This window comes from Falco rusticolus, chromosome 10 (genome assembly GCF_015220075.1).
Source record: "Falco rusticolus isolate bFalRus1 chromosome 10, bFalRus1.pri, whole genome shotgun sequence".
NCBI classification, from domain to species: domain Eukaryota; kingdom Metazoa; phylum Chordata; class Aves; order Falconiformes; family Falconidae; genus Falco; species Falco rusticolus.
This window is the reverse complement of record NC_051196.1, coordinates 30,613,847-30,629,095: the sequence shown is the minus strand read 5'-3', so window position 1 is coordinate 30,629,095 and position 15,249 is coordinate 30,613,847. Positions and strand designations below refer to the sequence as shown.

Below are 15,249 nucleotides of genomic sequence, written 5' to 3'. Positions count from 1 at the left end.
CGGTGGCGGGAGCGGCCCCGCAGCAGCGCGGCGGCGAAGCGGCCCGGCCTGCTGTCGCCCTCCGGCACCTCCATCTTGGCTGGGCACGACGCTGCTGCCGCGCGGGGCACGCCGGGAGCTGTAGTCCCCCCGCCCCGAGGAGGGCTGCGGCTCCTCCGCAGGGCACGCCGGGACTTGTAGTCGCCGGGAAGGGGGCGGTGCTCCCAGCCGGTGCCCGCGCCCATTGGCTGAGAGCGCGGAGGGGGGCGGTGCCCGTGGGGGCTCGGCCGCCTTCGATTGGCTACGGGCGCGGTGCCGTCACTTCCTCCCGGCCGGAGCTGGCCCCGCTCATTCTCTTTAGTGTTTGCCCTGTGCCCGCCGCCTCCCTCCGCTGCCGCGGTCGCCCCCCGGCCCCCCCCCGGGACCCGGCCCATGGACTGAGCCGCCCGCTGGCCCGCACCACCAGCCGGCCCGGGAGCCGCAGCCCAGGCAGCCAGGTGAGGGGGGAGGCGGCCCGGGCTCCCCCCGGCGCCGAGGCGGCGGGGCGGGGGGTGGCGACGGCGGCGGCGGCGGGGCCTAGCGGGGGCCGCGCCGAGCCGTGCCGGCGGGGCTGTGGGGGAGGGGACAGCCCCCGCGGCGGGCGGGCCCGTCCCGCCGCTGCTCCCTCCTCACCCCCCCGCTCCCCCCCCCCCCCCCCCCCCCCCCCCGTCCGGGGCTTTGCCCGGCTCCCGGGGCGGCGGCGGGCCGGGCGGGCAGCCCCCAGCCCCTTCCCCACCGCCTGACGGGGCCCGCCGCGGGGGAGCGGGGCAGGACGCGGCGGGTGAGCCGCGGGGCCGCCCCCCCGAGCCTCGATGGGGCCGTGGCGGGGGCAGCGCGGGGCCCCTGCCCGCCCGAGGGCCGCAGCGCCCCGGGCCCCAGGGGCGAGAGCGGGGGGCGGCCGGTGGTCGGGGGGGTGAGAGCGGCGGGGCTGCGCTCCCGGAGGGCTGCCGGACCGGGCTGGCGGCGGGGCTGGCGGTCCTTCTGTGGCCAGGATCCCCGTATCGCCTTGGAGGGTGACAGTGGTGCCTCGGGCCCCCCCAGGAACAGGGCGGGGGGTCGCAGCGCGGCCGGCTCTGAGCCCCTCGGAGAAGGTGGTCGCAGCCATCCTGCTGCAGGCGGCCCGGGCGGGTGACAGCGGGCGGGCTGCGGGGTCCCAGGGGCACACGATCTCGGTGGCAAAACTCCTGAGACTGAACTAGACTTGTCTGATTGTTCTGATAAAAGGCATCGATACGGTGACAGCAGCAGGAGACACCCCCAGCCTTCTCCCGGTACAGATGACAGTGTAAACACGGAGACAGCTGGTATTAGCAGCATTAGCTTGCTTTCTGAACACTGGCATCATCACACTTTCTCCTCCTTGCCCACTGGGTTTGGCAGCCATCACTGCACCAGTCTCACTTTTCTTTTCACTGTTTTTTGATCACAACGCCGGGTTTTCAGGAGATGGTAACAGCAACAAGTTCCTTTTAAATCTTTACGCTGCCTTTATCTGTCGTAGAGGTTATCCTGGGTTTGATTCCTTTGGGTTGTCTGTCTAGGTGATACTGTAGCTAGTAGTGTTGACAGCCATTTTTCTGATTTAATTCATCTGTTGGGGTATTTTTGTCATTGCTTTTCTGGCAGGTTTAAGGCAGACCTTGGCGGAACATAATTTGGAATCTAAATGGAGGCTAGGTGTATATATAGCAGTGAAATAAAATATCTGAATGAAGTCCTTTGTCTGCTTTTGGAATAGTATATTTATAAAATCTTCTTTCTTCCAATTGGGGCATGCAAGCGTACAACAGAGTTCCCTTGCTCAAACTGGCAAAAATGTATTTTTTTCAAATACCAGTGAACATCAAAACTTGAGTTTTAATGATGCGGCTATAGCTATGATGTAATACAGTGATCTCTGATTTGTCTGTTGATCATCTCACATGTGCAACAAATTTGTATGTTCAGACTTTTACAGAGATCTTCCCTGGTTGTCTGTCACATCTTGTTGAAAATTTAAAGAGCCAATAGATTGATTTATTTACTGTATTTTCTGTATTCTGATGTTGGATGCAAATCTTGTTTCAAAACTCTTCTTAAAGGATGCATGCAAGACACAATTACTATTATTATTTTAAACAGCCACTCTTTCTTTCTTTGAAATTTTTCATAATGCTTATAAATAATTTTTCCGCTGTCAGTACCAGTCAGTCAAAGTATTGCTTATTTTGTGGCAAAATTAAAGTACTCATAGATTGAAATAAATTTGAGGTGATGTAGCCATACAAAGTCAGAGCAAAACTGAAAACTGCTCTGTGCCTTTCAGGTCTTACTGAAGAACAGCAACGTTATTCTGAAGACATAGGAACTTTCAAAAAAATTTTTTTTAATTCCTTTGCTGGGATCCTTGCTGAGGAGTTGATTATTTTGTTACAAGTTCTTGAAGCTGCAGCTGGAACAATAGAGATCTGTGCACTGATTGCCATGTCAACTGTAATCAGTGTCAGTGGGCTTTTTTTGACCTGTCCTACAGCAGGAAAAAAAATCATTAAATATTTTGTCACAGTACTAACTGATTCAGCTATAAGTAAGCCTTTAAGCATTTATCTTTATTCATGATTGACTTATCACTCTCTGGTTTATTATTTTGCATTATGTTTCGAACTGTCTTGTTTATGTGTACATCTGCTAGTTCCCTCTTTTCCTTCAGATTTTACTTTCAAATTTTAGCTTTTCATCACCTGTTCTCTTATTAATAATCCATGGTTTGGCTCCCAAACAGATTTGCTTAATATTTACCATTTCTACCCTTGAAAATTCATCTTACCAGTACTCAAAAAGAGCATCATCTTTTTGTACAGTGAACATTGCCTTTGAGATGCACTTTGCCTTGCCCAAATATTGTAGAAGAAGATTTATCTAAGAAAAAAACATTGTTTAGCTAGTGGTTTACATTTCATGTAAACAGCCTGAAGTCTGTAAAATTTGTGGTCTTTTTTTATCTTGGTTGGTAACAAGTATATTTATTTAGAGTTTCCAGCTGTAAATAGCTAGATGTTCTTAAACACTGTTGCAGCAGTCAGATGCTTTAAAATTCTATGCTGTATATTGCAAAGTTACCACTGATGTAGGTTTTTCAAATGTATATTAGGAAATGAACCATCTGAACAAAACTCCTAGAATTTGTGGAAATTTATTCTTCATGCTCTGAAATGGTTGGGTCTGGGACAAAAGAGCCTCAGCCACCACATTTGAGTTACTTAAACCCCATTTTTAAAAAGGGAGGAGAGAGGGAATCTTTCCAACCAATATTTTCTCTAGGTAATGAATGCACAATAATGTAATATTCCCCAGTCTGCAAACAACAGGTGAAAATGATGTTGTTGGATAGTGGGTCTGTCTTTGATGTGCCTGTAAATTCTGATTTGAGCGGTGGGGGATTGGCCGCCTCTGTCAGACCAGCTCAGCAGATTGTTCCTGCGTGGCAGATAAGCGCTACTGCAGTGCTGCGCTTTTGCCCAGATGAGGGTTGGTTGACATTGAGTGGCAATAGAGTACATGCATGTAAAAATCCAGGTGACACAGGGCTTAGTGAGTAAATGTTGTGTGTTCCAGGGTTGGTTTAGTAGTTTCAGTTCTGCCTAGCCCCCGCCTCGGATACCTACATCCTTTTGCAGGGATGGGACTTGAGGTTTGTGTTCTAGTTGCCTGTCTGTGAAATAGGGATAAACGAACTTTCCTGCTTAGAGAAGAGCGTTTGTTCTTGATAAGGAACAATTAATCTTCCATGCTGTCTGACTGAAGGGTCAGTAACTGTTCAGATGCACCATGTTGTGTAGCATCCGCTTTTCGGGAAGAAATTAATGCTTAATTTAAAACCTCATTTCCTATAGCTAAAACTTTTTCTTGGATATTTTTTATGAAATGTTTTTTAGTTTGGTGATGTCAAAAAGTCCTTGTAATTTGAGTCTTGATGGTTTTATCTGGCATCTATTCTGTTCCTCATTCTACTCTGTTCCCATTCCATAAAAAGCCCTCCCTGCCTGGAGCTGGTACATTCTGAATGAATGCAAAGAAGGTTTCAATGGGCTACACGTGCAAGTTTGTAACAAGTAGCATAATGAGAAAGTCCTAACTTCCAGCCTTCCAAACGTGTGCATCCTAAGGAACAGGATATCTTTCCATATTCTGGTCCTGACAATGAATAAAACCTGTTTCTTTGAGGAATTAGTCTCTCTTGTATTTTCAAGTAGTTTATCATTGTTCAGAGCAAGTCTGTGGTGGGACCCATGTGAGATCCCCCTTCTTGCCAAACCTGTTGTTTAACAAGGCAGTTGTCTTCCCTGGGTAGGGGGTGGAAATGTGCTGTTAGAGTCGGGTACACGAAAGCGCGTTCACAGTCGTGGGAATCTGGGCTGGGAGGGACTCCAGGGAATGAAGTGGTCCATCCCTCTGAGGTGTCAGGTGTGCCAGCTTCGTTCTAAGTGGATGTTTATCAATTCCATGAAGTTTACTAACAGTGAAGTCACCTCTCTCGCCCAAGGCAGTATAGTTCATTGCAACTATTACTATCGGAAAGCATTTTTTTGATGCACTTTTAAGCCTCTTGCTTCTAGTTCTGTCACTTTAAGCGTGAAGAACAGATTATTCTTTTCCACTCAAAAAACCTTATATGTGCTTGAAGACTGCTGGTTGTCAGGCCCCAGCCAGCCCTCTCCTCTTCAGCATATACAAGCCCAGCTCCTTTAGTGGTTTTCTTACAGGTTATATTTTTCTAAAGTTGAGTGTTTTCTGCTTTTCCTGCTTTTTTTTTGCTAACTGGGTGCACATCTGTCTTGAAGCATGGTACCCATGTGAGGATGCAGTGCTCCGGCCGAGGGTTCAGTTACACTGAGTACAGAGCAGAATGACTACTGCGGATATCTCTCAGGCTATTTTTCCATTTCTGTATCTCAGTGCGATGATTATTTTTTCTAAAAGACCCTGTCAGCATTGCCTTGTGTTAGTTAATGATGTTATGTTGGTTGTAACTTCTTCCACGCTGCTGGTGTCAGTTGATGGGTTTTCTGTCCTGCATTTGATCGGCAGACAGTGCCTGGTCAGAACCTTGCATTTGTTCCTGCTGGGATCAAGTGATTCATTTTTGAGCCTGGTTAGACCACCAGAGATGGCTGGAGAAAATTTAGTCATCTTTATACAACTTGGGTTTGATCCCACCTGGAAGTATTATCCATTTCCTTGTTTTCCAGGTGCTTAATTAAGCCTCCAGAAAAACTTCTAGAAGAAAAGCTGAACTGACAGTAGTGTAATCCTCTTGTCTTCCTTCTTCAGTCTCCAGTTAAAAAAGCAGGTGCAGTGTCTACCTTTTTCAGGCTCAGTATCCTCATCTGTTCTGTAGGACTTCTCCAAGATTTGTTATAGGATTTTGAAATGGCTGGCTGAAGTAAATTCAAGAGCTTATCTACGTCCTCTTCTAACCCTAATCAAGCTTGAGTTCTTACCCATTTTGTTGCTGGTAGTAATGTTGCTTGCATCTGCGTGCAGTTGGCTTTAGTCATGGAAAAGAAGGATTAAACACTTCGTGCTATATTTGTAAGCAGAATAAAATACGTTTTGATTTCCATTTAAAGCAGTCCATGCAGTGACAGGTTTCATATGCAGTACTGAAACAATTTTATTTTAAAATGGTTTTAATTAGGTTTATTTTTTATATCCCTATTTATAAGTGCAATTGTTAGAGTGGAAATGTAGCCAAAAGGTAAAATTTATATCAGATATGTACAGTTAATAGCTGCCAGAGTTTCTCAGGTTAGTGGCTTGCTTTTGGTTTGGCTTTGTGAAATAAGGTCTGGCTCTAATTTCAGTAGCTGATCTCTAGGGCTGTTACGAAGAAGGTTAACTTCTACAGAACTAGAAGCCTTACTACAGAAAGAAAATTTGCAAATGACTCTTAGAATCCTGAAAAGAGCACTATTGTGAGATTCCACAGTTTGTGTAAGAAAAGTTACTTGCATTTGGGGAAGGAGCAAGGGAAGAAGGTTCTTGGATCATGTTAAAATTTCTGCTTGGAAAAACATAGCTGTGTTGAGCAGTCTGTCAGTGGGAATTTAACGGTCATACAAATTCTTGTCATCTAAACAGCTGAGGCAACTCAATGTAGTGGTGACACATTTACTACAGAAGATCTTTTTGTAGCTTTAGGAAGCAAAATGCTAACTCTCTATTTTTCCTTTTAGGCATTCTCCATCATAAATATCCTATTCAGAACTAAATCCAAATCTTCACTCTCTGGATCTCCTAAAGGTACAGGAAACTTACTTAAAACATTAAAGTTTCTTACCTTTTATTTGCATCATATTAAAGAAACCACGAGCTGTGGTAGAACATGATTATCCACAGGAAGGGTCTGGGTTTTGTTTGATCCTCTGGCTTCTATCTGCAACACCTTTGAGATTTATAACACAAAAAAGACCCAAGAGAACTTTTATCTGAAAATACTACATTCTTTCTTTTATATAGGAAGAATTTAATTTATTTTTGGCTGAGTGTACTGAGACTATGTTCGTGTCTTTGTGCGTTTCTTTGCTTGCCCTTTGGTTACCTTAGTGACTACTGAACTTAGCATTTTAATGTATTCAAAATTTCTGGGACTATTCCAGCCATTGATGTGCCAAAAGAAAATACAAGTCTAAAAACTGGAGTGGGGAACAGTGCTCTGTTATTTGAAAATCCATCTCTAAGTTTGTTGTTGTCCATAGGTCATTGAATTAATTGTTTGATGGCAGCCATTACCATCATAAGGGTAATATTCTAGCACAACACTGTCTCAATAAAATTTAAAATACTAATGCCTGAGTTAGCAAGAAGTAAGTGTGGAAGGGTGGGAAAGGAGCAAGTTATATGGTTAGCTGCTAGCTAAGGCGGTGTGAATAATACATTTGTTCATTCACTTACCGTTCCATGTTTGTGAGTGGTTTTAAGTTCTAGCAATGCCTCAAGTGTTGTGCAGGGGTCAGTTGTTTGTACTAGTATTTGTCTTAAAAGAAACCCAGATTACATAGAAAAATCACCCAAAATTCTGACATCTCTTTGTTTATCCACTGAAACAGCCTTTTGTAAGCTGTTAGCCTCAACTTTCAAGATTGTGGTGCTTTTTCTTGGATAGTTAGAATTTTGTAAGCCTGTTACAGGGTAGAGTTTATATTACTTTGTAAAAGCACTGTAAACCCTTTTATAATCCCCAAATAACCTATAATTAAATGTGCAGTGATGGACAGTGGGTTCTTATACCCTAGTGAAATACATCACACAAATGAACTACAGTATCATAAACTTCACAGGTGGCTGAAAAAATACAAACAAAATTCCACTTTATTTTGTCAGACTGTTCTTTGAAGTTGCTTGTCATAGTGTAAGCTGAATGCTTTTAAAAAGCAAACTAAATATTCTATATATATAAACTTGTAAGGTACAATCTTGTAAGTTACTACCTAGTGTCTTAAACTGTCAGAAATTTGTAAAGTGCAATTTCAGCAATTCACAAGATGTTTTTAATGCCTACGTTGCTTTGGTTCTGCCTCAATTCAATCTCATGAACTCTGAAATAGTTCTGAATTGGTGATAACTTACAGGATACGGATTCAGCTTTTGATCTGAATATAAAAACGTGAGATTGATGTATTAGTGAAGGAGAGAAAAACATGATGCCGTAGCAATTTGTGTAGAAATTATGTAGGAATTTATGTAGAAACAAACATTATATTAACTTTGGTTAAAAATGATGCATTTGTTGGAAACGCTTTATTGTCATTGCAAATCAGTTCTCTTCCTGGTAAAAAAGTTCTGTTCAGCTGTGACAAAGTAGTCAGCTACTTGAATGTCTTGGGGATAAACCTTGAACAGCATTGTGTTCTACAGGTTTCAGATTTCTATTTCAAATAAAGATATAGCTTATGGATTCCTTACAATGAATTTTCAGTTAGGTATTGCAGCTTTTCTTTCCACCGTCTTTAGAAACGTTCGTGGAAGGGAGCACTGACATGATCCAGTTGAGTACATCCTTTCTCTTGCTGAATTAATGGCTCCAGCAGCCATGTATTTGTATGGTGATTTTGGTCATCAAATCGTGGCTACATTTGTAATTGCAAAGCATTTTGCAAAGAAAGGTGGGTGGATTGTTACCATCTTACACCTACATGAAGGGAGTTGTGCTCAAACTCTCGATATTTGGTTTCTTGCGAGGTTGGAAGTCTTCTGGATTCCCAGAAGGTACACAAAGGCTGAACTCTTCCAGTTTGTTGAAAGGTTGGGGGAGGGCATGTAGCGTATTCCAGCAAGGCGTGTATCAGACACTTCCCTAGGCCCATACTAGTCCGTTTTGATGTGACTGGGCAGCCAGCCTGCTGAAGAAGCTGGGCAGTTGGTCTCTGCTGAGAAGCAGCAGGTTACGAGCTGTAGATGTGTCTACAGCAATTTTTTTTGTCTGGTCATCAAATGTGCACAGCTGAAGCCTATTCAAAGTTGGATCAGTTTCCAAAACCTTATTGTTTCAAGCACTAGGATGTGACCTCAAAGTCTGCGTAGATTCTTGTGAATAACGGCTGAATTGTCTGTCCTGAGTATTACTCTAACCAGAGGTGTTTGAAGAAAAGCTTTTTCAGGCTGAGAACTGATGGCTGGAACTCTTAATGGAGAGGGAGCTGGGCAGAGAGCAGCCTGAGCTGTACGGCGGTGAGGTTCTCTAGTACTCTGCCGTAAATATAGAAAGTGAACTAATAATATCCTTGTCAGGGACTTCCCATCTTGGGAAAAAAAAATTACTAGGGATTGGTGTACTGTTCTTCTCTGCATTGTATGACTAGAAAACCACCTGAACCTCTGGATTTTGGAGCTGGAATTCCATGTTCCCTAAAACCAGGGGAAGGCAAATAAATGAAGGATAGTGCTTTGCTTTAAAAGAAGTACTTGTAGGCAGAGCGTTCTGGAAAACATTTCAGACTTCCTTTCCAGCATGATATGAAAGATCCTGACTTGAAATTAAAGACTTTTGGTGTCGTCTTCTCAAAATGTGCGGATTAGGAACTGTTTAACTTCAGTTACTTTGAAGGGCATTGCACTTCAGCAGGAAAGGAGAATTAGCTTTTTTTATTGTACTGCAAGACTCTGAGTCTTTTCCAGGCAATTATTATTATTGTTGTATTATGTTTGAAAATTTTCAGTGTTTGTAGTGATGCTCCTGGGAATGAAACTTAGTGATTATAAAATTATTGCCCTGGAGTGTTACTCTACATACTTTTCATCTTTGTCTTACAACTTCTTTGAGTTCCTTTAGGTAGGCTTTCTAATACCATTTTCACAGTAACAGTGCACCCTATGCGTGGAACTCCTGCAAATTTAGTAGTCAAATACAAGCTTTGGTTTGAGTATAATCTACATAAAGGTCTTCTGAACTCGTTTTGCTCTGTAATAAAAAACAAAGTTATCCAGCTGGCATTGTGGTGAGCCTGACGTGTTTGTGATGTTTTTTCAAAGTAAAAATATTCCAGATGGTAGATGTGTTGCTGTATCTCTTGTTTCCCAGTAGCTTCTTTCCTCTTACTTAATAAATAAATCAGTCTTTGTATCCATGTATGTATGAACCTGGGTTCTCCTCTTAGGTTTGTTTTGTCAGTAAATGACTAAAAACTTCACTCTGACTCATTGCTGCTCCTCTTACATTTGGAAGTCCATTCACAGGTTCAGAATTTGAAGCTTACAGAGCACTAGTGGAGTTGTGTTGCTACAAATAGCTCCCTGGTGGTATCTGGAGCAGTGATTTCTCTTCTCCTTCTCTAAATTATGAAAGAATAAACCTTTGTTTGCTGCTGTAATAAAATCTGTAGGTGGCCAGTGTGTGTGCACCTTTGTGTGAGAAAATTATTTACTTGGCTGTAAAATTTATTTTTAATAAATAAATTGATATGTGGATCGTAAGCAGATATGGGCAGCTGAGCTCTGGCAGAAATGATAGCCTTCAAACTGCAATCTGTTAGTGTATATTTAGGCTTAACTGTCTGAGCACGAAGCTAATGTTGCATCCATGTGTAAGAGAAATCTAGTACTAATTTGTCAGGGGAGGAACGACCTATCACAGTACTTCACATTGACTTCATCGCTTGGAAGTGCTTTTTCTTAAATGAACATAGATGCCTATGAGCACTTTCAACACTTGTTTGCAGTGTTCCAAGGCCAAATAACTCTAAATTGGTACTTGAACTGCGACACGTTCTGACTTAAATAGAAATAACCTTCAAAACACATGTAGCTTGTAAAGTTTTTGAACTCTACACCTTCGCTTTTTCCAGTCATAGCTACTTCGGCATTTTCTGCTGGACATGGGTTGTGCCCCCCTTAGAAATGGCTGGGCATTCTTCTTGATGATCCTGGGGGAAAAGTATATGATTATAATAAAGGGTGCGTGCTTTAAATAGTTTTTGGTAAAGACTGCATTTATTGCTTGCCCTTCAGAGTTAAAAACTTCAGCTTCAAATGGTAGAATGCATGAAGTGTAATCTGTGCATGAAAGCGGCTCTTTGTTTAGTGTGTAAGCAGTGGCTATCAGTTCAAGTAACTGGGTTTGCCTTGTAAGTGGATTCAGTGATGGGGAAAACAGATGGATAGTTATCTTAAATGAACAAGCACAAATAAAGCTTCTCTATAAATGAAAGAAATATGAAATTTAAATGTCTAGCATATAGATTGAAATATGCTGCTAATGGAAACAATGGATCCTCAGTTGAACACTTTTTCCCCTTTTCCCTTTTTGCTGATGGAGAAATAATTTCAATAGATTGTTGGTTAGAGGATGCTAAATATTTAGTATAAACTTTTTTTTGTCTTTACATTTTAGGTCAGCAATTTGGCTTCACCACACTGAGTTTGCCTGCATTCAAAGCTGTTTACCTACAGTAATTTGCTCTGGCTGGAAGTGAACATGTCTCAAGTCCAAATTCAGAATCCTTCTGCTGCCCTTGCAGGGAGCCAAATATTGAATAAAACCCCATCTCTTTCACAGCCTCTGAGTATTCCCTCTACTACTAGTTCTTTGCCCTCTGAAAATGCAGGTAGACCTATCCAAAACTCTGCTTTACCCTCTGCATCAGTTACATCCACCAACGCAGCTGCAGGTGAGATGAATGTCTCTCAATAAGTGTATATATTCTTACAGTTTGGCTTGATATCCTGATGTCTTGCACCTACAAATACTTTACAAACAGTATTTATCCAACTTACAGCAGCTTGTAATGCTTTCTCCCTATTGAATGAAATCTGTCTTGAGGCATACTTTTCCATGAAGTCCTGATAATTAATTGAAGTGTTTGTAATAGTAAAGAATTATTTTAAATTGTATAGCATTGAATTTTTAGAACATTGCTATCCATCTTTTCTACAAGTAGCTTTTTTTAATTATAAAAACAGTGTGGTTTGAAATAGTTTGTTTATTTCTATTATCTTTAGTTCTTTTATGACTGGTTTAGTGATAACTGTATTGTGCTAATAAAATATAATAGAGCAAATAAAAGGTAATGAATAAAAAATAGGTAATAGGGGAAAATAGGAGAAGGAAGAAGAAATTAACTGTCTTTTGAAATTATTTAAAGCAAGTGACCGTGATGAATACTTCGAAGATTTGCTTCTTGAAATGTACTACATAATATGCAAGCTAAACACAGAAGTCTGCTAACTTAATGCTTCTGGTTTGCATTAAAACATTACATTTAATGATGCTCTTTTAGGCATGCACATTGCTTGGAAATCCCAATGTTCAGAAGATTGTTGCCAGTTTGGCTAATAAGCAGAGCTGTCTATTCCAGCAAATCTTTTCTGAGAAGTGGTGTATTACAGACAACAAAATGCTAAGACAATTAGATACTTTTTTTATTATTATTATTATTAAGAATTGTAGTGCCGTTCATAGCTACCTGTTCATTTATCTGATTTTCTGTAATCTTTCAGCTCCTTCAAACATGGCAAACCCCAAAGAGAAAACCCCGATGTGTCTTGTGAATGAGTTAGCCCGTTTCAACAAGATTCAGCCTGAGTATAAGCTTTTGAGTGAGCAAGGTCCAGCTCATTCTAAGGTAAATATGAATATAAGTGTCTTATTGCTGCTGTTCATGCTCTTTCATTTTCTTAAGTGGAAAGGCAAAGTATATGCTTTTGGTGCAAGGTCATACAGAATTAATAGAGAGGAATGGGAAGCTCACCTCAGTACCAATGGTAGGGAAGTGTGAAGCTGTTACATATGTACTAAAAAGTTGATTTTCCAACATACATAGAGGTTGAACTTACCTACTACTTACCTTTTTTCAAGAGTGATTTATGTTAGCTCCATTGCGAGATACTTTGACTTTAATAAAGCAAGGTTTGTCCGTTGCATCCTTTGCTAGAAAATTTTGTATTAAGTATGGATGATCTTTATACAGTCACCTTCTAGTATGATGTTAAGCTTTTGTCCTATGTCTTGCCTGTTCTGCAAATTTTCTGTGTTCTTCCTGTGGTGCATATTAATGTTTTGAGATGAATCCCACCAACTTTAAATGATTAAAATAGTTCCTTAGTCCACATTGGCTCATGAGATGCTGGAAGATTTATGGCAATTACATTTCTTTAGGAAGAATGCTCTATAAGGAGTTGTAGTGCTTTTGTGTCTATGTACTTGGCAAGGTACAAATCTGTATTTGTTGACATGCTGGGATAAGTTTTACTACTTAAAATTAAGAGTTGTTCTCTCTTATGCACATCATAATTGAACATTGCTTGGCTGTTGCTCTGTTTTGGTTGTAAATAAAGTGAACCTTTCTGTCCTAATTGGCCATTATTTGGAAAACAAAGGTCTTGAGATATGTTCTTTGATGCCTGAAGTACAGTATGATTGAACAGCACTGAACATTCATCTGTTCTGGAACAGTTATTTTAGCAAAATGGTCTTTAGTTCTTCACAGTGGGAATATATGAATGCCTAGGGTAGACCGGCATGTGGATGCATCCCGTATCGTGGCATATTTTTTACAATGTGTCAAAATCTCGGTAATATACAATTCCTTTGGTGTTCTGTTCATATGCAGAGAGGTGGTTTCTCGGGAATGCAACAAATATACAGGCAGTTTGTATTACTTCAAAGAACACTGAAGAAGGGACTTGGCATTACTGAACTTCTTAATCCTCACTGAAGATCTCTTATTGTAGGAGAACTGAGGTCAGGGCATACAAGGAAGATCAGCCTGGGATGCGTCTAATCTGACTTTGTCTCCGTAAGGTGTTTCCTGGAGCAGTGTTTGTTGTGTTAGAGGAATTGCCTTGGAATTGAATAATGTCAAGAACTAAAAATCTTTTGTCCAAAATAAGTATAATGTCAGCTTCAGTGTGCAAAGGAGGCAAGCTCTGAACTTACAAGAAGTATTGGAATAACGTTCAGAGCATCTGTTCAGTTGTGTTTTCATTCTGATTGAAATTAAACTTAATTTAATTACTAGAGAGACCTTGGCTTGCTGATGTCTGATTAATTTGTGAAAATTTAGGGCAATATATATCCTTCCTTATCCCACATACTTAAAAAGAAGTGCCACAGAACTTTGCTCTATAATCACATAGGCTTGTGCTCACCTGTGGACATGTAGAAGCTTTTATGGTGCAGTGTGAACTTACTTTTCTTCAAACTTCTGAAAAACACCATTAAAAAAACCCAACAGTATTAAAGCAAGAATTGAGTTATGTAAAGTCTGAATTTCAAGGCTGCCATTCCGAGTAATGTTGGCACCCCAGCTGTCCATGTAGCTGCCACCTCTGTACACATCGTGTCTTTTTTTTTTTTTTTTTTTTAGCCTATACGATGTCGTGCAGTGCACAGGATACTTGCTAGCTACAATTACTGTGAAATTCTTAATTTGGTAATCGGGGAACTCCTATCAATGTCCAAAGTGTTTAAAATCTGGAGATGACATGGTAGTTGTGGAAAGCTTTGATTACCATATTCTCAACTTTTGCATCCTAAAAAACTCATTGTTTTGTATAAGAGGGACTAATAGATTATGTGAATTCTGAAGCAGCTCATAATAAAATTCATGTTTTCTATTTTTGAGGTGTTTACAGTGCAACTGACTCTTGGGGACCAGCACTGGGAAGCTGAAGGAACTAGTATTAAAAAAGCGCAACATGCGGCAGCTGCCAAAGCTTTGGAAGGGACAAAATTCCCTAAGCCTACGGCTCGTCCATCTCGTAGTGAAGGCAAGAATCCAGGTATATGCCACAACAAACCGATTTTAAAAAAATAAAAATATAGTTTACACCTTTCTAGTTTTGGTATGTATTTTACAGTTGCATAAGGATGAATAAAAACTGTGATTCTGTGTATTTAACAATGGCATTTGTCAGGTTTTGTGAGAACAAACCTTGATTTAATCTTTGATTGTTGTAGGCAACATGATAAAAATCGTCACATTAACAAGTTAGAAGTGTAGGGTTTTCCCATCAAGTCATTCAGGCTGCTTAACTTACTGTCTGGTAACACTTGGTGAAATCCTGGAAAAGATGTTTATCCTAATCTTAAAAAGAGGAAAACTAAGTTAAAAAAAATTCCAAACATAAAAAAACCCAAGAAACAAAAAACCATGAGGAATTTGGTCACAGCAAAGAATAATCTTCTGCATGGGCAGATGAATGTGTTTGGCAATTCTGACAGGATAATTCAGAAGTTTCACAATAAAGATTTCTTTGGAAATATTTGCTTAAAAAAAAGGCAAATTAAAAAAAAACCCAAACCTAAAACCTGAAACTTTTAAATTTGTGTTGAGGAATTTGATCAGAACTTTGGAATTTGCATCATTTGTACTTCAAATAATAATACATGTTGATTTGTATAAAAGCATTTAAGTTGTAGTTCACTGTGTTTAGGGAACTTAGTAATAAGATTGCTTTTAAGGTACATTTACAATGTAAAATTAAGTATGAACTAGCTTCATATCTCAGCTGCGTGGGTGCTTGTTTAGCATTTACTCTCAGTCACTTGAATTCAAAGCTATTGGGATAGCATTGGTATGTTCAGCAAAGGTGAAAACTTACCTTTTGTGCCAGTTGTATTCTGGTATCACCTAAATTCTTTCTTTAGAAACACTTTGTACAGTCAATATGAAAAGAGTAGAAGCTAGTAATTACTTATTTTGTCTGTGAATCTGTGCCATCATTTAATTTTCTTTTGGCAATTGCCTTTTAACT

General features: G+C 40.8%; 1 protein-coding gene across 7 annotated transcripts in view; it reads left to right on the top strand.

The window, feature by feature from the left end:
• Positions 1-302: 302 nt before the first annotated feature.
• The window catches only part of STAU1 (staufen double-stranded RNA binding protein 1), a 32,837-nt gene continuing 17,890 nt past the window's right edge, over positions 303-15,249 (top strand). For 5 of the 7 annotated variants that reach the window (XM_037402001.1, XM_037402000.1, XM_037401998.1 and 2 more), the window contains exons 1-5: positions 303-476; positions 6,234-6,300; positions 10,886-11,162; positions 11,992-12,116; positions 14,118-14,274. In XM_037402001.1, the coding sequence (XP_037257898.1) occupies positions 10,970-11,162; positions 11,992-12,116; positions 14,118-14,274 (475 nt within the window). In that variant the 5' untranslated portion in view covers positions 303-476; positions 6,234-6,300; positions 10,886-10,969. Of the gene's footprint in view, positions 477-6,233; positions 6,301-10,885; positions 11,163-11,991; positions 12,117-14,104; positions 14,275-15,249 lie in introns of those variants that run through there. The other 2 variants (XM_037401997.1, XM_037402002.1) reach the window with 2 other exon arrangements.